The sequence below is a fragment of the Leptonotus elevatus genome, chromosome 7, assembly GCF_054856555.1.
Source record: "Leptonotus elevatus isolate MCC_2025b chromosome 7, RoL_Lele_1.0, whole genome shotgun sequence".
NCBI classification, from domain to species: domain Eukaryota; kingdom Metazoa; phylum Chordata; class Actinopteri; order Syngnathiformes; family Syngnathidae; genus Leptonotus; species Leptonotus elevatus.
The window spans coordinates 23,148,160-23,174,797 of NC_141245.1; the positions used below are offsets into that span (position 1 = coordinate 23,148,160).

Below are 26,638 nucleotides of genomic sequence, written 5' to 3' on the forward strand. Positions count from 1 at the left end.
ATGTTAATCCACTGCATATTGACCGTTCACTATTTGAAAATTTCCATTTTAAAGTAAAAAAACAAAACAAAAAAACGTATTCACTGTTGTTTTTGCTTGAAAATGATTTACAGTTTCAATCACGCCATAAGATGCTCAAAGATGGTGCCAAGGAGGATTCGATGTGGAAAAGCTGTCTTTGTATGTCATCAAAGCCAAATAAAACCACCTTAATGCTAACTATTTTTGATAGCAATGTAAAATACATTTGTAATGATTCAAAACTGTTTATGGATAATATACTGAATAAAAATTAAAGCACAATGCTTTTGTTTTTTCCATGAGCTGAACTCAAAATATCCTGGACTTTTTCTAAAATATGTATACAGAAGGCTTATTTCTCCCAAATATTGTCCACAAATATTTTTAGTTAGCTTTTATTTCATTTGGACTTTTGGTTTTTAATTATCAGTTGGATTCATTTGGTTGTCAGAGCATATTTGATGTTTTTATGAGGTTTTATTTTAAGTTAGTTTTAGTTTGAGATTTTTGTAAACTACAATTCTCAAAAAACTGTTTGACCTTCCTACCTCAGTACGGTTGTCCAACAATACCAAAATAAATACAATGTTCATGTATGATATTAATAGACAAAGACAAAAACAAACCAAAATCTTCGCTGTAGTCATACTTAGTTTTCGTTTAAAAAAAAAGTTTTTGTTAATGAAAATGTTTTTTCAATTTTAGTTTGAATTATTTCATTTGTAAAATAAGGTTGCTTGCCCCCCCCCCCCCCCCAATACAGTAAAACACATTTAAAATGGCCTTTTATTGTGGGCAGCCTATGGCACACCAGTGCTGTGTAATCAATCATCATCTGGACATGCATGTACATGCGTGCGATGTAGATGGATAATCTCAGCAAAAGTGCTCACTAACATGAATTTCCATAGACGGGTGAACAATATTTCTCAGAGGTCGGCCTTATGTTTACATAAAAAAAGTCTTGTGAAAAATGGGAGCAAAATCCCAAGTGTTGCATTTCTATTTTTTAAACTATTAATATAAACAATTATGAACAACGTTAGGGTGGTCGTCAATTATTTTTCTTTTTTCATAACAGTGCTGAGGGGAGTACTGCGTTTTTACGAAAGCCATTAAAAAGTCCAATTGATGTAATATTTAACCTTTAGTTATGGAATCCTCCAGGGTCATTTTACTATTAGCGATGGTTTATGTTTTCCTTATTCAAGGCCATTAAGAACCCTGTACACTTAAAGATTCATTCTATTCTACGACGGCGTGTTGGGGCCACGTATACATCAATTTTTTATCAGAGGGGGTTGGGGATGGGGGGGCAGGCGGTGGTAAAATTCAGAGAAAAACTGGCACATAAAATGGCAATTTTGTGAGAAAAAAACTCACTAATTAGCGAGAAAAAAACTCAGAAACTTACGAAACTTAGCTATAGTCTAATGTGAGGATTCGTTGGTGGTTAATGGGACCCTGTTTACAAAATGAAAAGGCAGGATGGAAACGGATTCATTCTTAATTTAAACTTTACTCATCATACACACCGAGAGCGACAACACTTCCTGATCCCCTGTCAGCTGACTAAACACTAACCAATCAGAAGCTAGCATACTTTAGGTAAATGCAAGTGAATGACGGAGAGCAGCAAATTCGACACATCAACTTAAGATACTTGTACAAAGAAATACCAAAATGTATGAATGTGTAAATAATAATTCTGGAAACATAAATGTACAAGTAAATAATCAACTTAAATGCTTGATCATCAGTGTGTGGACATTCGCAAAGCGGGGCGTTCTTTGTTGCTGGCAGTAACCGACGCCTCAAAGAGTGAATGCTTAACATCATACGGTTAAATCAGTGCTAAAGCAAATACTATCTCCCAAATTGAAAAAGTATTGGCACAAACATCCGAGTAATATGCTACGTGTATTTCTCGTAAGTTTCGGAGTTATTTTTTCTCGCAAATCTTCCTCTTTATAAACTCGCAAATTCATGATTTTTTTCTCTCAGAATATTGACCCCACCCTATAAAAAAAGGCCCTAGTACGCCATCGTACTATTCTCATTATTTCTTTCAGGGAGAAAAAAATGTGCTGCCCCAAAGAACCAACAAGAAAATCATCTTTGCTGTGTGTAAGTGACACGACAAATTGAGACCAAGATGGATCCTCTTTTGCAGGCGCGCATGTTGCTAGCGGGGAGATTTCAAAGCCCACAGCGGCATCTAATAGCTCCAAAGTGACATTTGCAGGTACAATTTCGTGCTGTTTAATGCACCAATTAGCATCCGAGCCCGCCAATTGTCATCAGCACGGCACATTTCCTCGGGCATGCAAGGGAAAGAAGTGTAAATAAGAGGGCTGATAAAGAGGGAATATTCTGCGCAGCCTTTTTAGTTTCTCGGTCACCTCGACGCTTGATCTACGACTTGCGAGTCGCCGCGTCAAAAATCAAGTCCTCTTGGCGACATCAAGACGGCGACTGATAACAACATTTCAGCGAAATACGCCGGCACTTGGCAGTCGCTGTGATTTCCAGAGCAGATATTTGTATGTTAATGCAAATTGCGTGGCGGTGTTCTGAGGCTCGCTGTCACCCTGAAGTGAGTGTCACTCGGCGCACTGCGAGCAACAACGCGCTCACAAAGGGCGGAGGCGGGAGATATGTGGCTCTCTCTTCCCCCTTGACATGTGTAATTTTAGCACCATAAAAAAACTTATATGCATTATTGATCGCACTGGTGGGACTCACCTAACATCTGCCGGCATTGCTATTTATATTCCGCTGCATATACACCCACCCCCGTGGACACCAGCAGTGACTGTAGGTTGAGGTTGCTCTCGCCTTATGTTTATATTTATATGCCCGTAGAAATGTTTCACGTAAAAATGTTCTTTACAGCTTTACAGGATCGAAAAGAGGCCCTGGCAAGTTTGTTTACAACGATCCCCTCAGGACAGATGAAATCCGAGCAGTAGCGACCATTTATTTCTTTTATTATCTTAAAAGCTTTATGCCTAGTACAGATATCCGTATCTGTGACTGAATGCGTGTGACTTTAAAAAGGCTGTGCCTTGTTGCGGGACGTCGAACTTAGCAAATGAGTTGGTTGGCTGGTAACCGGCTACTGTTAGCCGCTCTGTGTTGAGTAACTCGCCGTCGGGTCGTGTGTGGATATGGCCGTATGTTTATTTACTTACCTTTGTTCAATATAGTGGTTCAAAAACGCTCCAGCGGCTGTGTCTGTTTGCGGAAGGATTATAGCTCCTTCTAACATGTGGTCGTAGGCTATATTAAATTAGCTAACGATTTTTACTCACCGTACATGGGCGGTTGTTTAACTAAAGTCACACTACAACATAACTTCTTTCATTAAGTAATTAATTAATCCCAAACGTGCAGATGTTGGTGGACATACGGTGATATGTGTGGTCATACCACAAACCAGGGATGAGCAACTTAAATGCTGGAGGGGGCCCACAAACTTTCATCAAAACTACTTGGGGGGCCCACGTAGGACCGACCACACACTTCCGAACCAGATGTATGACAAAAATGCTATTTTAAATATGGACAAAATCCTTACGTACATGCAAAATACATGCAGTTAATATATTTAATTTTTGTGATTATACATTTCTTAATGCATATTTACAAGATCCTATCCTAACCCAACGGAGGGTTTGAAAAAAAACCCCACCATCTGTAATTTATAAATAAATAAATACCATTCAACTATGGCACAGAACAGCAAACCGACAATAGAGCAAGAACTCATTTTGTGCATTTTTTTTTTTTTTTACTAAAATCAACCCACTCAAAATTCTAATATTACTAAGTACAATGTTTGTCCTGCATATTATTCCAAATCCACCCAAAATTATTAAGCCTGCTCATGTTGTAGTATAGGGCAATATAAGTCCCAGTGCAAGTACAACTAAGGCACGTCTGCCATCTAGTGGTGAAAGATGATATTACAACTTAAAACTACAGTCGAAGCATATTCGTAGTTTGGCACCCGCAAATGTGCATATTGACAGATCCCCCCCATTTACCCCATTTTTTTGTGGAAAACATAAATTAAATAATTATTACCAATTTTTTTCCCACGTTTTTTCTGGGTTTGTAAAAAAAAATATTTTTTTTATTTGTTTGATGGTTTGGTCGTGGGCCTGGGGGCCACCAGTTGCTTGTCCTTGAGTCAGCCCGCCGCCATCTTGAGCATCCATAGGCAATTACAAAGGATCCGATGCCCCGCAAATAGCTGGGTTTCACTAGACAGTAGATAATTTTTGTCATATTTTTGCTTGGTGTTGTGTACATTTTTCTAACGCAAAATATGTGCTCTGGCTCAGTAAAGGTCAGGAAAGACTCTTTTTCAACAACATGCGACTTACCCGTCATATAGCATTTGATCTCATCATTGTTGCTGAGCGGGTTGTTGTTTTTGAACATGTACAAGTTGAATGGCACAATGTGGCCGCTGTTGAGACGTTTCCAGACGTCGTGGTCGGGGGTGGTCCAGCGCCCGGCAAGGACGTCGTAGTCCCTGCGGCCCATGTGCACCAGCCTGCTAAGAGGCTCGTACAGGCCGCCCTGGTAGCCGATGATGACCTGGAAGCTGGGGTTGGTGTCCAGGTAGACCTCGCCGAAAGCCGTGTGGAGCACCTGCTTGATCATGTGGCCCGAGCCGCTGAACACGGCCAGCGGCGTGCCGATGTTGTCGCAGGCCACGTAGAACTCGTCGCCGCTGCTGAGCTCCATGGCGAACAGGTGGCCCTGCAGGTCGTAGTACAGCGACGTGATCTCGGAGCTGGTGTGGTTGTACATGTGGGTGACCCGGGTGGGGCTGGACAGGTCAGCGTAGAAGAACTGCAGGTGGTGGCCCATGCTGTTGCGGCTGGACACCCTCCGGCCCAGGCCGTCGTAGCGGTAGCGGATATTCCAGCCGCTCGCTTTGTTGTACACCTTCACCAGAAGCCCGGCCGAGTTGTAGTCGAAGTAGTCGTTGCCTCGCTGCCGCAGGAAACCGTCCTCGTCCATCCTGTACTGTACATCCCCCAAGCGGGTTATGCGGTCCCGGACATCGTAGCGTAGCGGCGTCAGGCGAGCGCTGTTGCCCGGGCTGAGGAGGTGCAGATTGCCGTTGAGGTCGTAGCTGTAACGCCACAGAGGCTTGTCGTTGATGGACACCACCTGCAGCTGGCCGTCATAGTCGTACTCGTAGGTGTAGCGCGTGGTGTTGGCGTAGGGGCCCACCTTCAGCTCCTTGGCCACCACGCGGCCCATGTTGTCGTACTGCACCATCATCCAGTACATCAGAGAGCGGAAGATTTCATACTGCACCTCTTTCACGCGGCCGTAGGCGTCAAAGTGTTTGGTGTGCGTCATGACCGCCGTGGTGATGATCTGGTTGATGTCGTAGTAGATGACGCCAAACTTCCCAAACTGCTCCGCCTTGCCCGACACGTCGTCGTAGCGGTACAGGTCGATGGGCAGCGGCGTCTCGTTGATGACCGCCTGCATGCTGGTGACGCGGAAGCTGTTGTCGTAGACGTAGTCAAATCTGGCGTTGACCATGCCGTCTTCGCTAAATCGGAAAATCTGCCGGTCAATCAGCGGGCCGATCTGCCGGTAGCGGATGGTGCAGGTGAAGCCCTCGCTTTGCAGGTTGACCGTCTTGAGCATGCCGGCCACCTCGTCGTAGGAGAAGCCGATGCGGGTGGTGTCGTAGAGAATCTCCAGCAGCTTGGACAGCTTGCCGTACTTGTAGATGATCCGTCGGCCCGTGCCCAGGTAGGTGGTCTTGAGCAGCTGGCCCTCCTCGCTGTAGTCCTGCAGCACCGAGGCGTTGCCCTCGGGAGGCCGGTACGTGTTTCGGTAGTAGCCCACCGAGAGCGCCGTCTCCAGGGTCTGACGGGCCACGTTGGGCATGGTCACGGACGAGAGGCGGTCGTTCTTGTCAAATTCAAAGATGTACTGTCTCTGGCTGTAGAGCAGCAGCACCATGGACTGCAAGGAAACACATTGCAGATCAGCACAAAAAGGACGTACGCACCTTCAGGTTCGGACTTTACAAGTACAGTGGAACCTCGGAGTTCGAACGTCTCGGAACTCGTACAAATCGGACTTCAACCAGAAAATCTGAGAAAAAAAATACCCCGGAGTTTGACCTCATTCTCGGAGTCCGAACACCCAAGCAAAGCCGAAGTACTCTGAACGGGTAGCGGAGTCATGCCGAATGATGCCGAATGCTCACGTTACGGTAGTCGAGACGAGGCGCTGCTCATGTCGAGTCAGAGCGTGAACACTCCCGGAGGTGCTCCGTACATTTGCAGGTGCATTTTTGATTGCAGTTGCTATGAACCACAGTGGATTTAGGGAGGAGATAATCGCGCCGTTGTATCTGCCGTGACTACTTCCGTAAATACTGGCGCGAGAACAATGTGCCTGACGTTAAACAGCGTACGCAAGGACTTAGTAGTAGGCACTGAGCTAAAGGACGCATTAACATAGCAATAAGGAGGAATTTACAACAGGCCCCGTACATTTGCGAGTGTATTTTTTATCCACTGATGCCATCACACCACAACAAAAAAGGTAAGGCATTTTTTATTGTTTAAATACTGTACAGGATGTACATGTTTTTACATAAATAGAAATTTAATTAAAATACAAAATATATTGAAATAGAAATGTTCTGTTTTGGGAGCTTGGGAACGGATTAATTGCATTTACATTATTTTCTATGGGAACAAATGTTTCGGAGGTTGAACAAATCGAACTTTGAACACTTCACAGGAACGAACTATGTTCAAATTACGAGGTACCACTGATTTAAGAAAAAGTTACCTCATTCACTGATCAACTAATTTTTTCACATGAAAACAAATGGAAAGAGAATGATCCAGTTCAAGCCCCAGAACCAATTCATGTTGACCTTGCTTTAATGGAGTGAGTTGAATAAATAAATAAATATGTTTTTGCGACCAAATCACTGCTCAACGAAGCCTTTCCGCAGTTATAGGCTGTGTCCAAATTCGTAGTCTGCGTCCACTAAAGGCCGACTTTGACGGCCACATGACGTAATTTCTGGCATGCCTTGACCAAATTCATCTGGCCTTCGAATCTTGCCTTCAAATCTGGCCTTCGTTTCCACGCAGACGGGCCCGAAGCAAAAGCTGTTTCGGAGCACGTACACATTTGAGCATAACAAGATTTGTTCTAAATTCTTGTTCATCCAACTTATTTCTTCATCAAGAAATAAGCCATTTTTCAAGAAAATCAAGATTCTGTTATACTAAAGTGAGAGAAACTTTTCTTTATCGCTTGGTAATTAAACATTTCCTTCCCGACTTAGCCCTCTGAGTGTTCGTATGAAACTGTGTTCCGAGTTTGTCACAGCTTGCCACGCAGGCGGAAAAGTGCCTCACGTCAAGGTGACTGGCTCCCATTAACACGTCGCAAGGTCTCACCCCTTCCCCCGCCAACAATCAAGAATAAAAAGTGACATTACCCTCTGCCACTCATCACAGCGGGTTGAACTTTTTCTCTCTCAAGACTCTGGCAACAAAAGCGGAACGTGCGCCGACAGGTTTTAATTAGAAATTCTGCTGATATTTGTGCTGGGAAATGATAATGCAGCACATTAACTGCCTGGAATGAATGAACTATGAAGTTATACGAAATATCAAACGAGGTCTTACTTATCTATGACGCCACCGATTCTTACCTTCTCCAGATACGTGTAGCTCCACGATTTACCATCCGCAAATATCTTGGAGTTGATTCTGCCTTTGTGGTCGTATTCCATGCGCACCGACATGGTGCCTCTCTGGATGCCCGCCACGTGTCCCCCGGACGAGTAGGTCACATTGACCCCATTCAGGCGGCTGCTGGGGGCCCAGAGAGTGGGCCGCCCGGCGTGGTCGTAGTGGATCCGCAGCGTAAACTTCCTGTGGTCGTCGTAGACCTTTTCTGTCCTGGTGATCCGATCGAAGTCGAGCGACAACAAGTTCCTGTTGTGAACCTGTGGAGGAAGAAAGAAAGAGATGGTTTACCTCAACCAAGAAAGTGCACAGACCAAAAGATTTTCAGATGGGCTGCAGCGATTATATTTTTAAATTGTCTCAATTCTTCGTTTGTGGGTAAAAAAAAAAAAAATCCTGCACAATGTGAGTGGGAGCATTCCAAGTCATGCAGAGCCCATTAGGGCCGCAATGATCATTAAATCCATTCTGACTGCATGCGGGCAAACAAGTGCCAGGTGCTGATTACTCTCATTTTGGATCTTTGGTAAACTGGCACGAAGCTGGACAAGGTGCTTTGGGGCTTCGGTGGGATTTGGAAAGACAGAATGTAATCCTTAAGGTCATGTTGGGGTTGGCATGGAGTCAAACGGCTTTGTCCAAGGGAAGACGACAGCCAAAAAGACCAAGTGAGATGCGGATAGTCAGTCATGCTCCTCGGGGTGTTTTCACACCAATCGTTGGTTGTGTGCGATCCTGGAAATGGTACGTTTTTGGAGCCTGGCTACAAAGTCCCAAGTATTTGCTCCAGACAACAAGATGAGTCCGGTGAAGAGAAAACCATGAGCAGGGATCCCACTAATAACACCATATGAAATTTTTTTTTTTATTGAATTCCTTTGTAAGTCCACTGAAACGTGACTTGACGTCAGCGTGGCGTAAGAAAGGTTACCTGTCCGAATCGTTTCACAACCAAGTCTGATGACCGCATTTGCACCTGACTCACTCAACCGGAACAAGTGGCCGAAAACAAACTCAAGTTCCATTTAAACCTAACTTGAACCTTAAACGTGGAAGCCTGAGCCTGAAAGCAGACGCCAGTGAAGTGAAAAATAACCACACCTTCAAACACTTTCCTCCTCCGAGGAGGCAGAGGATGTTTTTTGCCTTTAATTAAACACTGCTTCTGATTATAATGCAATGCACAGTTTTTGCTTCAGGTGTGCACTTAAAAAAAACATATCAATGAGGATTCCAGCCTTTTTCAAGACACGCACCAAAGATCAGGGTGCAACAGTTTGAAGGGTTAGCAGGGAGGGTTACTTGTCTTTTCAATCTTCCGCTGACAAAAGCACGCGAAGGCCTCTCATCTGTGAAGGGACAATTACACCAGAGGCAATTACTGTCACTGATTCCTAATTGAGAGGCTGAGAAAGCAACAGATTCACCAGGCCGGCCACTTTATTCGCTTTAAAATTTGATTCTCTTCAAATAACGACAACAACGTTGTGATGAAAAGTTGTGATATAAGCACAACCAACAAGTGAGCCCAAACTCATCTTGCAGTTTTCTTATAGCATCACAATAACAACCATAAAGGGAAAAAAAAAAACAAAAAAAACAATTTTCCCCTCAAACCAAGGCCGGTAGCCAAGCAAACAAAAGCCAAAGACACGTATCGATTCTGTCCTTACAGAACTCGCCGGTAATCCCAAGATGCTTTGAGAAAAAAGCTCACGTTTGTACAGGTTAATGGCGTCTGTCCAAAAACATTTGCACTGATAGCAAATGGACCGGCGAAAAACCAGCGCAAAAATGTTCTGGTGTCAAGGATGCGCTCTGTCAAAGGTTCAACGGGCTGAAAGAAAAACTCTTCACAAGCAAAGATTCCACAGTCCTGAGGGACGGAGGAAACTCACTCGCAAGATCTCTTTCAAACCGGATACAGTTGGGAAGAAATAGGCCATGAAACAAGGCGGGAAGCTGAAAAAGACAGCATTTCAAAAACTGTCCTCCAGGATTGTTGTGCTGTTCTCTTCTATCACATCATTTATTAAATGGGAGGAAACAAGCAAGGAGGCCCAGGTCGTCGAGCGGAACCAAAAAACCAATCATTTTAATGCAATATATATATTAGAAGATCCAATTGTGAGATCATTTAGAGCGTTTTCTGTCCTCGCTGTCTGCCTCGAGCGACAGCGCTTGTATTAGCTGGACAGAGCGCCTTGTAATACTGCGAAGTCGTGGTTTGTTAATGCAATCTTCGATATTTGATAGGCAAGTGTGCTATGGAGCTAAATGCTATTAACATGGCAAAACAAATGTGGCCTGTACAAAGGTAATAATGCTCAGTTTTGGCATGGATGGACGGACGGGCAGACGGATGAACTGATAGAATACATGGAAGCGTGGGTTTTTATTAGAGTGCAGAGTGTATCCAACATTTCTCAGTGAAAATAGGAAGACAGGTTGAAAAAAAAATCCGCGAATATAGAAATGTAAGAAATCGGAACTGTTCACCGTACATCAATTAAAAAAAAAGTATTTTGTTAATGAGCCAATTGTAGGAAAAAATGGCTACTTTTAAGATTACAGGACTCTTGATAATGTAAATCAGGGTGTACAGAAAATGGCAACTTTATTTTTAGACACATTAGGACAAAGATATTTCCATCTGCCAATTTTTTTCTCCCCAGATTTTCTCTCTGTTGTAATGTTAAATACTGAAGGGCAATGTCAGTCACATTTTTTTTTTAGCTTGTATTTAATTTTTTTTTATTGGTGTAAGCTTTAAGGGACTGGAAAGAAATTATTTTGTTCATAATTTATATATTTTTTAATGAATCGTCCCAATTAATCACTTAACACAATTTTATTATGCTTAAGATCAGAATCTACGTCACCCTCAAAACATTCCTATTGGTTGGGCCCAGTTACTGCTACATCACATGATTTGGAATTTTTCATGATTTTGGGGTGGTCTGTAACCCCGAATCCCTCCACAATAGATCCCGCCTCTGCACTGAGCAGATCCCAAACTAGATCCAAAACTAACCGAAACTAGTTATTCATTATGAAGAAAAAATTTAGCAAAACTGGAATTATTAGTCGTAGTAGCTTTTCGACACAAACACCTTATCATGCTGCCATCCTTTTTTTTCTTTCCTTTTTTTTTTTTTGAATAGCGGGCCATGTCAAATGTTATTTTTAGTTTTAGTACAAGCCATGGGCCACTAAAAAAACGGATGTTGCAGGCAGTTTGCGCGCCACCGTCACCGTCCATATTCTTTCCCACCGCTGTCGGTTCTGTGGCCATCACAGCGCGTTGGACCAACTGGTCACCCTGCGAGAGTAAACAAAGGTGCGGCGGCGCCTCTGCACCATAAATCAGCAGCAGTTACGAGCGGCCGGCAGGGGTGAGAGCAAATGATGAGGGTCAAGTTGAGGATGACAACAAATGCCAAGCGGCACCCAAAATCCAAAATACTTTATCTCTCTTCAGAGATGCCGCCTCTCTCTCTCTCTCTCTCTTTTATTTTATTTTTTATTTTTTTATTTGAGACCCCCCCCCTCCCACCTACCCTCCGCTCAGCCCAGCCAGCCACCCACGTAATATCACTTGACACGCCACTCAAGGTCGCTCAATGATTCCGGCTCTGCTCATCCCTGCCCGCTCCCATCGCTATTAGGCTGCTCCCGTTTCCCCATCTCACCCCTGAGGGCCATTGTCTGTAACATACATTAGACGCTTGCACTTCCAGAGGGACAACGGGGGCCATTAAATGAACAGCCGATGACAGACAAAGTGGCACCTCCCCATTAGCGCTGTCGCCTGCTGGAGAATGTGCAAGGCGAGCTGGATTAAAAGAAACAAAACAAAAAGAAAAGAAAAGCTGTTGCTTGTCTTGCCAAGGCAAGAAAAACAAAAGCAGCGAGTTATTTCAGGTTTGGTTGTTGCTACACACTGAAATAAAAATCCTTTTACTGGAGACATATAGTTGCGATTTATCACATTACGATTAAATAAAAGGGATGCTCGATACCACTTTTTTGGGTACTCAACCCTAGTAATTTGAAATGAACTCATTTGCTCTCAAAAACGTATAAATGCGTTCTATTTTAAATATTACCAGTGTCCCAAAGACGTATTTATACGTTTTAAATTTGTATTTATTTATGCTAGAGCATACAGAAGGCTTTGATGCAGCCTCTGAACTGAAGAGAAGGGATGAAGCAATGGTAGTTATTACAAAATCGTCCAGCAGGTGGCAGCAGAGTATACAAGTATGCAACAAGCTCTTTTTGCCAGGTTTGTGAATAATGATGAAAAACATCAGGTCTTCTAAGTGCTACATGCTAACATCATACTCCTTTGCTCATATGTTTGTCACTAGAAATGGTAGAAAAATCTGAGCAATGCATTACATAACACAAATGAAAAAAAAAAATCAATTAAGTGTCAACTATACAGATGCCATTCCTGCTCGAAAGAAAGTTGCTTTTTTTTTAGATTTGAAGCTTGAAGCTCATCGTTAGAAATGATAAGATTTTTTTTTTTTTTACATACCACATACACTGAAAACCCACCTGAAAATACTTACATATGCCAAATGACCCACATGTAGTTCATACGATTGAGGCGTTTATGAAAATTTGATCTCTAAATTTCATATACACTCTAATCCTCGCAGTAAACTTTCAACTTTATAGATGCCATGTCATTGGAAAACTTCCCATTTTCGCAAGGTAAAGGCTTCTTACCCGTAGCCTCCGTCCATAGACGGTGACCTGGCCGCGAGCCTGCTCCTTCCTCTGCCTCCATTCCACCAGATTGAGGCCGTTGTCCAAGGCCAGCGTGATGTTCCGCTTGCTGACGGTGGGGTGGACCGTGCCGGCGAGCAGGTGGGGTTCCGTGTGCAGCGACACCTCCATGCCGTTGGCCAAGGCCAGCCGCAAGGAGCCGTCCAAGCCGATGAAGTAGCTGTTGCGCACTTGATCTGCCAGATATTCAGGTTCAAACAAAGAGGGGCGTTAGAGCTTGCAAAAAAAAGATGCGGCATGTGATAAGAATCCCCCCCCCCCCACTCATCTTTTCAGTACCAGCACTAATGTGTACATTTCAAAGCCTACACTTTTTTCCTCTTTTTCACTTGAAATGTAGTTTGCAGGTCTGCCTGAGGAAGAGCAACCAATCAGCGCACACCTCGTAGCTTCAAGTTGACCCTTTTAGCTTGGCCTTCAAGAGCTTTGATTTTTTTAACCACTGTGTAAGACTAGCAAACAGAAACAGAACTCAACATTTCTGCTCAACAGGTACATTTATCACTTTAAATTTTTTTTTTTTACTGTACATTCCAAAAATCGAAACTTAAAACTGATCAATTCAATGTTATAGTTCTATTACGTATAAGTCACTGCCAATGTAGTAGCCGTGGATAGCGTTGGCTTGTTTACAGTGCTAATGCTAGCTTGTAATGCTAGCTTGGGCTTCAGAAGCTTTGTTGAAAATATTTTGAAATACAGTATTCACCTCTGGAAATAAAAATGCTTATCCTGGGCAAGACTAGCAAAGAGAAACAGAGCTCAAGCAGCTCAGGCAGCTGAGCGGATTCAGAAGTGACGCAAAAGCGACATTTCCGCTCGACAGGTACATTTATCACCTCTTTATTATTTCGATTTGATTGTACATTCACCCAAAATATTAAACTTCAAAGCGACAAACTTAGGTGTTATAATTATTTTACGAATAAGTCATGCTGCCAACGTAGCAACAGCAGCTAAACATGAGCTTGTTTACAATGCTAATGCTAGCTAGTATTGCTAGCGCTATTGCTATTTATCACAACTATGGTTTCGTCAGACTCGAGGGGGCGAGTGATAAGTAACTTGAGGCTACATTCAAAACTCGGAGTTGAATCTCAACTTAACCTTCCACCTTTTTGACTTCTACTTCAGTCCAGTGTGAGTAGCTACTGACAATCACAACATCTCACGGCTAACGAAAGAGGACATAATTTAATATTCATCTGAGCCAGGGCACAGCGTAATGAGCTAAAACGGCCGCTCAGCGAAATCAAAAAAGAAGAACCACCTTTCGCAGCGGCAGCAGTATTTAACAGAAACTCTGCAATAACGCAGCGCCCGGCCCGAGGATCAATAGCCAGCGGTGTTCCCAGCGCCCATAAACTTTTCTTTTTTTCAACAACTTTTGCGGCAGCCTCGGGTGATGTCAAAGGAGAGTGAAAACCATCAGAGGAAGAGCGAGCTGAGCTGACCCGCGGAAAAACAAAACAAATAAATAATAAAAGCGTGACCGCTGTTTACGACGCGGCGCCACATCCAGACTTAATGTTGCTACTCGTCTCGGGCGCATTCATCAGGGAAACCCCCCAAAAAAAGCGTGCGTATTATCCTCATTAAGAAGCTCTTAATGGCTTGTGAAACATTAATGAGTTCATAGAAGGGCTTGGAAAAAAAAGACATACATTGTCATTCCCACGTGTCGACACGACAGGTTTAAGCGTCTGGAACGCTTCCTTTGTACGCGATAAACAACGAGCCCAACATGGGAGCGTTATGCTTTTCCCTCTCGCTGTTGTGCTGCCAAGAAAAAGAAATGAGTTGAGTTGGCAGGCTGACCTTTCCTCCTTCCATCATGGAGGTCGACATGGGGCCTGTAGGGGCCAAACGAGGCTGGAAATGCCGCTCAACTGGGGCGACCGCGCGAGTAAACACGTACGGGCCGGCGGCTTTAAGACAAAGCCGTTAAAAGTTTAAGACTTCTTTTGGAATAATACTGATTTTTGAGCATTATATTACATTATAAGTACATTATTAACTCATTTGCTCCCAAAAACGTATAAACACGTTCTATTTTAAATTTTGCCATGGTCCCAAAAACGTATTTATGTTTTTTTTTATGCAAGAGCAAACAGAAGGCTTTAATGCAGCTTCTGACCTGAAAAGGTCGCTTAAACCAATGGTAGTTATTACAAAAAATAACGGCCAGCAGATGGCAGCAGAGTATAAGAGATCAGTCAGGGCCATGTTGCAAAAAAGCTATTTTTTTCAACATGTTTGTGAATCATGATGAAACTATATTTTGATGCAAATTGCTGCAAAACAAAAACAGACACAAATATACTTTTTTTTTCCTGATGAAAAAAGAGACTCTAATTAATCTTTCTTTTGGTAGGTTCCATATTTTTTATAGCAATAGAACACAATATTCTGTGGGCCTTGCAAAATCTGTCCAAATCCAATAAAACAGCCGGGAGCGAAGGGGGTTGCTTCAGTGGAAATGGCTGGGAGTGAATGAGTTAATCATCAATGTAAACATCTTTACAAATGTGGCGTTTGCTACAATTAGTTGTCACTTGTTCACAATTCTTTGAGATCCTTATTGCAAATAGATCCGCTATAATTGCCGGGCATCTGCAACATTGCAACAACCCCTGAAAGGTGATGCGGATAATAACCCTCATTATCATTATCATGACTGGCAGTAATGTCAGTGGGTGCGTGGGTGGGACATGATAGGATGATAATAGCAGAATACAAGAGGTTAGCAGAAGAGAAGTTGTCGGTACTGCACTCTTTCGAACTTTCTTTGCTTACTTTCCTCTAATTACAGCATCACAGCACATTCCTGGTCAACTTCCTGTTTTGCTGATTTCACCAATAATTTCCCCATAGGAAATAATGGGACTACGAAATAATAATAGCGTCAACGTGTCGCCGTGTAAAACTTTTTTACAGGCTAAGATACTTTTTAACATGATTAACTGTCTTACAAGCGTATGGATGAGTCAACTGATGGGAATATACTAAATCAACATAATACAACATTCAAGATGGGCTTCTCAAACGTTTTGGGTCCAACATGGCTGCAAGAAAGGATTTAGAAAAGAGCTGTTTGTGTTGCCCATTTATTTGGTTGCTATAATTTGCAACTTTTCCGACCATTTTAGCAAGTAAAATATTTTTTTTTTATTATTATTATTATTTTTTTTAAAGGGACTAGTGACTGTAATTCTTGCTTTGAAAACCTTTGCTATTGGGATTCTTAAACTGTGGTCGTACGAGTATCACTGGTGGTACATGGGCTCATTATTTTACAGTGGCTAATTTATTTTTAACTGTACTGTATTTAGCTTAAGTGTAGACATTTGCATTGGATCTTTTAGACTTTGATTCAGGTTTTTATTCCATTTATCGCTGAGGTTACTCTCCAAAATACCCGCATTACGTGCAATCTGCAAAGTAGTCAGCTTTATTATTATTATTATTATTATTACATGTGTTATATATGTTTTAAAGCTGTCAAAGCCACTTCGCACACTTTATATACTGTTCTCATACAGGTATGAACATTTTCTCACGTTTCTCTCATTTAATGTTCAAACATTCATAAAAAAAAACCCCGGCACACTACTGTTTAAAAAAAACAAAAAAACAAAAGATGTAAAATGGCACTTAAAAATAATCCGCAAAACAGTGAGGTCGCGAAAGGTGAAGCACATCTTTATTTTATTTATTTATTTATATACGGCGGTTTACATCAACAACATCATCATCAGCTTAAGAAAAAAAAAAAAAAGGTTTTGCTCCCTATTTTAGTAATAGTGTTAAATGAAATTTTATATATCAAAAGTACTAAGATTGAATACTTATCCTGGTATCATTCTGAAAAAAAGCGGTATCGAACATCCCTCCTTTTTCTCTGCTTTGTTCTGAATGAATACTACTTGCATCTCCCCGACCTTATAACTGTATTTTACTGTTATGTCATTCTGGTGGTATTTCGAGAGCTCGGTATTTTTTTTTTTGAGGTGGTACTTTAGTTTAGGTGGGCGGTGTGCAGCAGTAAGTAATGTGCGATGACAGCTTTAATACAGCCCCTTCTGATTAAAAGGGAGTGCGAGATATACTGGATGTTGAAACCTGAGGAGCTTAGTAATTAAACCTCGCCCCTATCTGGCAGCAATCTTTGGAATGGCGACGTGACGGATAAACCTGAGGTTGGAGTTGGGACCTAACAAAGTGCAAATTCTTTACTTAACTCATTCAAACCCAAAAACGTGAAGACGTTTTTTTAAATACTTTGTCCTTCACTCCCAAAAATGTATTTCTTGTGTTTTTTTTATGCAAGAGCATACAGAAAGCTTTGATGCAGCATCTGACATGAAAAGGTGGCTTAAAGCAATGGTAGTTATTACAAAAGACGGCCAACAGGAGGCAGCAGAGTATAAGAGATCAATCATGTTGCAAAAAGCTATTTTTGGCAGTGTTTTCACCAGGAATGTGAATATTGATTAAACTTAGCTGTATTCTATTGCTAATTGCTGCAAAACGGAAACAGATACCAATTATTATTTTTTTCCTGATGAAAGAAGAGACTCTAATCTTTCTTTTGGTCGGTTCCATGTTTTTATAGCAATAGAACACAATATCCTGTGGGCCTTACAAAATCAGTCAAAATCCAATAAAACAGCCAGGAGCGAAGGGGGTTGCTTCAGTAAAAATGGCTGGGAGTGAATGAGTTAAGTAGAAGATGAATCAGTATTTTTTTTATACGAGTATCGTATCTGTACTTCTACTTAAAACCAGAGCGTGAGTACTTAGCTATCTATCCTTGCAGCATAGACGATAGCCAATTAATTAGCGGGCCAGCTTGCTGGCGCCGATGAGCTGGCAAACATATGTCCGAGACAAGGTCACGACACGGATGTGACCGGCGGCCGGGACGGTGGGGGGGGGGGAGGAGAGACACCAGAGCTGGACGTCTCAAGTTTCAGCGGTGTAAGTAGTCAGTAGGACAGGAGCGTAGATGGATGGTGCGAGGGCTCGATAGCTGGTCCAAAAAAGTTCAGCGTCATTAACAAGCGATCGATAAAGCCGTCCGACATAATGGAGGACGTCAGAAGGTGCGAGCGCCCCAACACAAATTGGGGAGTCGCGAGCAAAGCCGCAGCGTCTCGTATGCGTCGCCGCCATTGTGTGTCGTGACACAAAATCAATAGACACATCCAATCTGCCTTGTAGCCCGGCGCACTTTCATTTCATTAAGATGTAGGGAAGCAACACGTGTTAGCTTGTTGGTGCCAAAAATATGGATGCCACAAATAGTGGAAAAAACAGGGACAGTTGAAGGAACGGGAACCAAGGAGCATTCACAACGATGATGCAATCGATTCGGAGAATATACACATACAGGTAAAATGTACTTATTCAGTTGTTATCATTAGCTAATTTAACTTTTTTTGCTAGTCCCTTCACATTGCTAGCAAAGCTATTGGAAGATGTTTTGAGGGCATAAATGCAAATGAGTTGAATCAGTAATCCGCTACTTAACTAATTTGCTCCCAAAAATGTATAAAAAGGTTCTATTTTAAATATTGCCATGGTCCCATAAACGTATTTATACGTTTTTATGTTTTTTATGCTAGAGCAAACAGAAGGCTTTGATAGAGGTCACTTAAAGCAATGGTAGTTATTTCAAAAAAAGGGCCAGCAGGTGGCAGCAGAGCATAAGAGATCAACCAGGGCCATGTTGCAAAAAAGCACATTTTCTCAGTTTTCAACAGGTTTGTGAATAATGATGAACCTTAGCTATATTCTAATGCTAATTGCTGCAAAATGAAAACAGATACAAATATACACGTACATACATTACATAAATATCCTGATGAAAGAAGAGACTCTAATCTTTCTTTTGGTTGGTTCCATGTTTTTAGAGCAATAGAACACAATATTCTGTGGGCCTTGCAAAATCCGTCAAAATCCAGTAAAACAGCCGGGAGCGAAGGGGGTTGCGTCAGTGAAAATGGCTGGGAGTGAATGAGTTAAGTATACATTACAAATACTTAAGCCTCCTCTGATAAAATGAACCCACCAATTTTCAAACGCAACTACTTGTACTCACCCTGCATAAGCGTGTAGAAGGTGCCCGAGGCGGACAGGTTGGCGGTGATGGTAACGTCCTCCTTGGTGGCGCCCTCGGCTTGGACGCGGACGGCGCTGTCGGCGTCGGCACGGTAGCTGCTCACCCGGCCCGTTGGGTGAGTGACGTTGGTCAGACGGCCGAAACTGTCGTACCTGCACAAACGCGGTAGCGTGTGATTAGCAACAGTTGCAGAAATTAAATATGAATACAAGAGCAGTGGTCTGCCACACAGACCCCCAAGAAGGTTTGGGGAACACTGAACAAGAATATTGAAAACTCGTAAAATGAAAAAAAAATTAATACAAATGTAATAAAAATAAAAATAAAACATATTTTATTGTACATTTTGAACAAATATAAAATGTGTGATTAATTTGTGATTAATCACGAGTTAATCATTGAAGTCATGTGATAAATTACAATAAATAATTCTAATCGACTGGCACTCCTACTTATTATTATTATTATTATTATTGTGCCCAGTGCAAGTCTGACGCTAGGCACTGTCTAAACCTGAGCGGGAGTGACTTAGTTAATTTAGTTCCTTTTGCAGACACATGCAAGTATTAAAGTATTGTAGTGTATTAAAAAATATATAAACTAATACCGTAATCAAAAAAGAATGTAAGGATTAAACAGTTTTTGCAACATTTTTGATCATGAAACATGAAGACCATCACAACTAAGCTCGTTTTACGCAGAGCAAAAAAATATGGCTGTGAATATTATTACATATTTTCTCTGTATGTGTTGCCACACTATTCAAATCCCGCCTATAACATTTTGCATTATGTGTTAGCATTAAGCTAGCAAATGGTAACAAAAAGTTATGTAGGTAAAATCAGTCCTTCTCGCATTTGACCCCCCCCCCATGGAACTTTTTTTTTTATGCTGTACTACAATAAATTTTAATTACACATCCAATACAGTAGGTGGCAGTGGCACTCTCATTGTCAGAGAGTGTGCAAGGATTATTAGCTCTTTTGCAGAGGTATACTAACAACAATATTATAGACATTTTATAGACGCGGTGGAGAATTGGGATGGCAGGGGCGAAATATTTTCTTCTTCCTGTCGTTGGGGGGGGGGGGGGGGGGGGTAATAACCAAAAATAACTGAGAAACACTGGGTATCCTTTGAGCGGTGGCTACCTAATTTTTTGCTATTCGGAGAAGCAGAAGGACCAAGCCCGACTGCCATTTTGGCCCCGGTGTGATCCCCAAACTGTTAGCAATCACAACACAATTCACTTGGCTACAAACTGTCAGAGGAGAGATGAAGAGCCAGTCATCACAATGCTGTCAAAGTGCCTCAAACGGCTTAACAGACGAGCGGCGTATCGCCTCATCTCATTAAGCGCCGGCGAGGTGCGGCCCCGGCCTCCTCCACCTGCGCCTAAAAAGCGGCGTTTATGACACGCGGCGACGCGACGGGGCCAGATTGTTTCATCTGGCTCCCGACGGCACATCAGTGGCGAACAATTCGAGAGCTGTCACCGCGCCACTGTTCCAGAATGCGGCCGACGCGAGCGCTACATTACACGAGGATGAGGAGTGATCACGCGTGCTGAATAGCGATTGAAAAGGAACCCTCTTTGCATGTTGCCGCCTGCCACAGCAAAGCCTCTAATAAATGAGGCTGGTGGGCGGGCGCTGGTTTATTTCCTCAGCGCTGCCATCTCAAATATCCAATATGGACAGGAAGAGCGGGAGAGGAATCATCTCCCGGAGATAAAAGTAATCCGAGCCGAGCCGCACTACGGGAGCAGTTTAGTCTTCCACTTCCAAAGACGCTAAATGCTAAAGTCATTTGTAGCTAAAGACGTCTCCCCCCCCCCCCACCTCGCTTTGTTTAGGGACCAAGCCCTGCCGCCAATAGGAAACACACATCTGCTAAAAATATTGTTTATTTCTTGTCCCTGCAACTAACGCAAATTATTTTAAATTGACAAAGTAGGAAAAGCACAAATAAATTGTGATTCAGCTACTGGTTTTGCCAAAAAGAGTCAAAAATGTTTTTCAATACTTTGTTCAACACTCCCAAAAACGTATTTATATATATTTTTTAATTGTATTTATTTTTTATGCTATGTGATTCTGACATGAAGAGGTCGCTTAAGCAATGGTAGTTATTACAAAACACGGCCAGCAGGTGGCAGCAAAGTATAAGAGATCAGACAGGGTCATGTTGAAAAAAAGCAATTTTTCCCAGTTTTCAACAGGTTTGTGAATAACTAACGATGAACTTTAGCTATATTCTAATGCTAATTGCTACGAAACGGAAAAAGATACAAATGGTTTTTTTTCTTGATGAAAGAAGAGACTCTAATCTTTCTTTTGGTAGGTTCCATGTTTTTATAGCAATAGAACACAATATTCTGCGGGCCTTTCAAAATCAGTCAAAATCCAATAAAACAGCCGGGAGCGAAGGGGGTTGCTTCAGTGAAAATGGCTGTGAGTGAATGAGTTAAATAAAAACTGGTGTTTGCAAATGTTTTTCACTCAACACGATTATCAGCCCGATTCGAGTCAGACTGGAGTAGATCATGACGATTCTTTGCACATCTATAAATTGAAGCAGAAATTCTTGTCAATCAAACCTTAGGACACAACGACTCATGACTTGGGGAGAACGGGGATCGAACAGCCGACCTTCTGGTTACTGAACGCCCGTCTACACAAGTGGCATTTGTAGTGACAGCTATGATGGAGTTTGTTTTTATTTGTTGTTTTTGTTAGGATTATTATTTTTTGGTCACCCAAATACAAAACAGCCTCCTTGAGTCTCAGCTGTCTTTTGGCTCGCTCGCTTCCTGTGGTCAAGAGGGGGAAGGGGCGGGGGGGGGGGGGGGGTGTTGTTGATGCGTACTGCCTTCCCGTCGGATGCCCACGAGTCCCTTCATATTGCATCACATCTGTGTCACGCGCCAGCGCCGTGACCTTTCGCGTAGAAGCAAGGAGGGGGGGGGTGTCCCCAATAACAATAGACTGGACATTGCGCCTCGCCGTCCTCCCGGCGTAGCCGCTAATCGCTAACTCGAGTGCCACGCAGAGTCGAAAATGTCAGGATTCGTCTGAGTGAAGATTGTGGAAACAATAACAGGAGGCCAGCAGTCATGTGACCACTTCAGATGCAGTCGACTTCCAAATACTGATTTATGGCTGGAGTCCGCCTCTACTGCATCAGCAGCCACGAAAATGTACTTTTGATGTTTTTTTTCTACGCACCTCTTTGTGTTTTTTGTGTGCTTTTAAAACTCCCCAAGATGCCGCAAAATGGCATGAAAGCCCTGGCAAATAGGAAAGTAGTAGCCTAAAGTTTTGATTTGTTGCAGCATTTTGCTTCTGTTTTTCCACGTGACTGCAACATATGAGCGCGGCTAAAAAAAATACAAACGCAAAAGTTGAGAGGCGAGATTTCCAATTCAACTCCCACTGCAGTCCCCCGAGGAGACGGAGTGACCTTCAAAGCTAATTATGGAAGGAAAACAAACACTCGTTATTGGCTGAGATTAAACATTGATGAGCGGACTGGCACAGGTAGGTAAATAATAAGAGCTTTTTTCCCCCCCACAAATGGAACATTTGCCGGCGCCGCTGCATGACTCCGGACCAGAACGCCATTTAAAAAAACGTGTGTGATTACTATGAATTGTATTGTTTTGGAATGATTACATAATGCAATTTATGGATTATATTAATAGCAAGAGCAGCCACTAGTGAGTGAATTGAACAGAAAGTAGCCTGCGGTGTCTTTCAAACATGATTAAAAGCTAATTTATTCATGGTTCACATTAGCCTGAAGGACAAAGGCTGGTCTAGTTTTTTCTAAGTACGACGCACACAGCACTCACTCTGAAAAACCACCAAATCACTATAAAGACATTGTTAAATAATAATGCTCGACAGTGGATGCGGTGACGTCTTGATGCAGCTCTTGTGTTGGATCTCTCTCAGACCAGCGTTGGAAAAAGTGCGGTCCGTTCTTTAATTCTTTAATCCAGCTCACGTAGCATTTGAGTCTTTTGCCATTTGTAGCATTATTTTGTCATGTTTTCACATTTAAGTTATTAATTTTTTGGTGAATGCAAAATTAAATTGAGGTTTGTTAACCACTAACTGATTCCTGTAGCTGGCTGCGTAACATCGTTTTGGATTTGACAATAGCACAGCTTTTGAGATAAATATTTGGGGTGAATTTTGGCTTGTCTCGTCGATTCTGAGGAAGAGAAATGCCAACCACATTGAAAGTCGGACACCGGGCTGGGGAGGAGTTCTGGTGGGTGCTGGATTTCACCTTCCTTGGTTTTCTTTGGTCCCCTCGGGTCTCCTGGTGTTCGGTTTAGGTGAACGGTATGAGATTTTTTCTAATAGGTTTTCTGGTGAGCTAACAAATACACGCACGCACGCACGCACATACACATACTCACCCACACACACACACACAAAAATAATAATAATAATAATAAAAAAAAATAAAAAATAAAATAAAATAAAAATAAAAGAGCAATGATGATGACATTTCCGAATGAACAATACTGAGCTCTTTTAAGAAGAAGAAAAAAGAAAAAAAAAAGAAAAAAAGAAAAAAGAAAAAAAAAAGAAAGTCGGACACAGAGTACGTGTCGGGGTCGATCGTGGAAAATGTGTTGTGATGGTGAGAAAATAGAACCCAGTTCATGGAGTGAAAAAGCCAGACTCATGCAGTGCGGGGCCATCGCACTGCAGAACCGCGCGCCGTGTGTTTCTTATAAATCAGTAAACTAATGATTATTTTGCCATCAAAAGTCCTTGCAGTCTTGTTTCATAGTTTGAGGTGTCACAAAAGCAAAACATATTGGCATCAAAGTCAATAGTCAGGTTTCCATCCAATTGTTTCATGCGACTTATGCCCGATTCCATCTGTTCTTCTTTTGCGAATATTGAGAGGGGACTCCGCCGCTGTAGGTGGCGCTATACACCATAGAGGTGTGATCCACCAGCAATTTAAAAGAAGAAGAAGAGGAAGACCAGGAAGTGACTAAATTCTTAATAAACCGTAGCGTTTCTTTGCTGTTTTCCGTCTAAAATTGCATTAATATTCGCTTCTTTAATTAATTCCTAAAAGATTTGTGTTTTGTCTTCCCCCCCAAACAAACCTTACTTTATCGTCCAACATTGCGTTGGGACTACAAACGTACGTGTGACGTAATATCCGGTCAAAACGTGCGACGTGTATCCGGTCTTTCAATAGCCAAATTTTGCAATTTCCTTTTTTCGACACACTTCCAAATCCACCCCCTCTAACTGTAAAAACTTTTGTTGCGAATTTTGGGCCCTTTTTCGAATTTCTAGCGTTTCCATTCAGTTTTTGTGATTTTCGCATTTCTTGAAAATTCGAATAAAAATGGGTGGATGGCAACCCAACTACTGTTCTGCCTGACGTTTCTTTCTCCAAAAAGCTCGCTTTCTTCTCTTTTTGGTCACAAACGGGTGTTTTGGTGAGACCAACTCTCAATGTTCTACAACTGATTATTAAAGAATAGAAGGATAAACTTTTTGGGTGAAAGAAGAGAGTCTAGTGTTAGTTAAAATATTCTGTGGGTCTTGAAAAGGTCAGTAAAACTGCTCTAAAATGGCTGCCAACATGAGGAACCTCTGTTTTGAAAATGGCTGGCAGTGAATGAGTTAACATTTAAAAAAAATACGTTTTCAATATTTTTTTTTAAATCTCATTTACGAATGACCTGGCCCATCTGTCCGCTTTAAAAATCAAATGTAGCCCTTGAGCACCAAAGTGGGCCCATCCCCTCACGGGACCGTGCAGATGTACCTATAAGCAGCCGGTAAGCGCACTGGACCAATCAGATCTTTCCGTGTGGATTTAGCCCTACACATGGCGCTGCCATCTTGCGAGTGCGCAGAGCAAATCAAAGACAGGTGATGAGTGTCAGCTCGGATGAAAGCGAGCGTCTGATGATGCATCAGGCCCGTCTATTCCTCCGGCGAGGTGAAGCAGATGTCTGATCGGCACCGTCCGCTTCATCACATTTCTTTCTTCCTTTTTTCGGAACACCGCGCGTTCCCCTCGTGCCGGCTATTAAGCGACGGGACAGATTGCCTCCTGGAAGTGGCGGCAAAACGGAATCCCGTGTTCCAACGCGCCCCTGGCTGCTGTGATGAGCATATACGCGCTGTGTCATTACATGCCAGAGAGCAGACGAGGACGTCTCTATAGCAGGCGCTAATCCTGTTTTAGACGATAACAGAAATGGGATTACGCGTCTGTATTCGCGGCGCTCTTGCCCAGTGAGTGATGTTCACGGCAATGTGTTGCAGACAGGAGGTTGTGAACTCAGATAAACAGCTCAAATGGCAGCGCAGGTGGCCGCAACACTAACACGTTAGACCCTTACCCTAACCCTTACCCTCACCTTGACCCTCACTCACATTTGGGTCAAAAATAACCCAATTATGGATAAAAAAATGGACCGATCCACTTTATGGGTCAATTTGACTCAACTTTTTGGGTTGTTTTATACAAAATGACCCAACTTTTTGGGTTGTTTTATACAAAATGACCCAACTTTTTGGGTTGTTTTATACAAAATGACCCAACTTTTTGATCCAAGTAAAGGATCTGACCAATATTTATGAGTTGTTTTACACTAAAAGACCCATTTCTTGATTCAAAGTTGGGTCAAATCGACCCAAGTAGAGGATCCATTTTGGGTTCTTTTTTATCCAACTGTATTTAAGAGTGTACATTTAAACGACAGTGGAACCTCAATTTATCGGACTAATTGGGTGAAGGGCTCATCAAGTAGAGCAGATGGCGTGGAAGTACTTTGTATCATGGTCTAAAAAAGTGTTGTTTACGTTTTTCCTAGTTTGAAACGGAAACATTTGAAAGATTCTCCAAACTCGGTGGTTGTGGGGAGAATAATGGTGTGCGTCTAGTCGTGAATTCATGAGCCAACATGTTTGCGTTTCATTTTTTTCATTAGATGCCATAGATAATGAGTTTAAAAAAGAAAAATAACTGTACTGTGCCAACAATAACATGGTCGAGAGACGTACACGAGACGCTCCAGTAAAAACAACAGCCACGGGTAAAAAACGGTCGATACGATAGCTGCGTGCCTACGGCAGATCCGAAGCTAACGTCGAGGCGCCGTTACATTTCAAGGGACGCCTGCTTACATGGCCGCCCTGTCTGTCCATCATTGTTTTGATGGGAAAGTAGCCCCTGCCAACATGGCCGCCACACTGAAACACTTGTTTAGCCTGCTGTAGTCTACTTTAAATTCTGTTTATCTGTGACAAGAGATCAGCCAGAAATGTTTGACCAATCTCCGCCCGTTGATGGCGCCACAGTGCCACTTACTCGTGCTTCAGAAAAATGTGGCCAATTTTGGAACAAACAGACTTTGAAACGTACTTACAGATGGGCATGTTGCGGGGATTGGACACTATTTTCTGCCTAACATTGGTTCTTCGGTCCATAAAATGGTGGTTCCACTGTATGTTCTCTGCCGTCACGGTAGCAGGCATTGCGTGAAACTATTTTTTTTTCCTATGCATTTCACAGCTTGCAGTTTTCCCATGGTTTCCTGTTGGGGGAGAGTGCTGCTGAGCCCCAGAGGCTCAAAGGAGTGCATGTGTTGCCCTGGCAGTGTCGATTGAAGGTCCACTGCCTGGACCAGCTCCAGAGTCGACAATGAACAGCGGCCTGTTATTCACATACACACTGCACAGTGCTCTCAACCCCTAATGAATCGAATAAACCCCTTTTAAAGCCTCTGCAGCCAAGGTCCCTACCATCCAATAAAACAGCCAAAAGATCTGACATAAAACACTACTTACTCAAAGAAAGTGGTCCACCCGTTCTCGTTGGTCTTGGTCGCGAGCAGCCCGGAGCTCCCGTGATACGTCATGACAGCGAGCACCTG

General features: G+C 42.6%; 1 protein-coding gene across 10 annotated transcripts in view; it reads right to left on the reverse strand.

Annotated features, from left to right (window-relative positions):
- tenm4 (teneurin transmembrane protein 4) overlaps window positions 1–26,638 on the reverse strand; it is a 293,878-nt gene that overhangs the window by 11,549 nt on the left and 255,691 nt on the right. For all 10 annotated transcript variants that reach the window (XM_086079950.1, XM_086079959.1, XM_086079960.1 and 7 more), the window contains 5 exons: window positions 26,553–26,638; window positions 18,688–18,860; window positions 12,525–12,760; window positions 7,748–8,044; window positions 4,413–6,027 (listed from right to left, as the gene is read on the reverse strand). The exon at window positions 26,553–26,638 is cut by the window's right edge and continues 792 nt beyond it. In XM_086079950.1, the coding sequence (XP_085936076.1) occupies window positions 4,413–6,027; window positions 7,748–8,044; window positions 12,525–12,760; window positions 18,688–18,860; window positions 26,553–26,638 (2,407 nt within the window). The remainder of the gene's footprint in view (window positions 1–4,412; window positions 6,028–7,747; window positions 8,045–12,524; window positions 12,761–18,687; window positions 18,861–26,552) is intronic.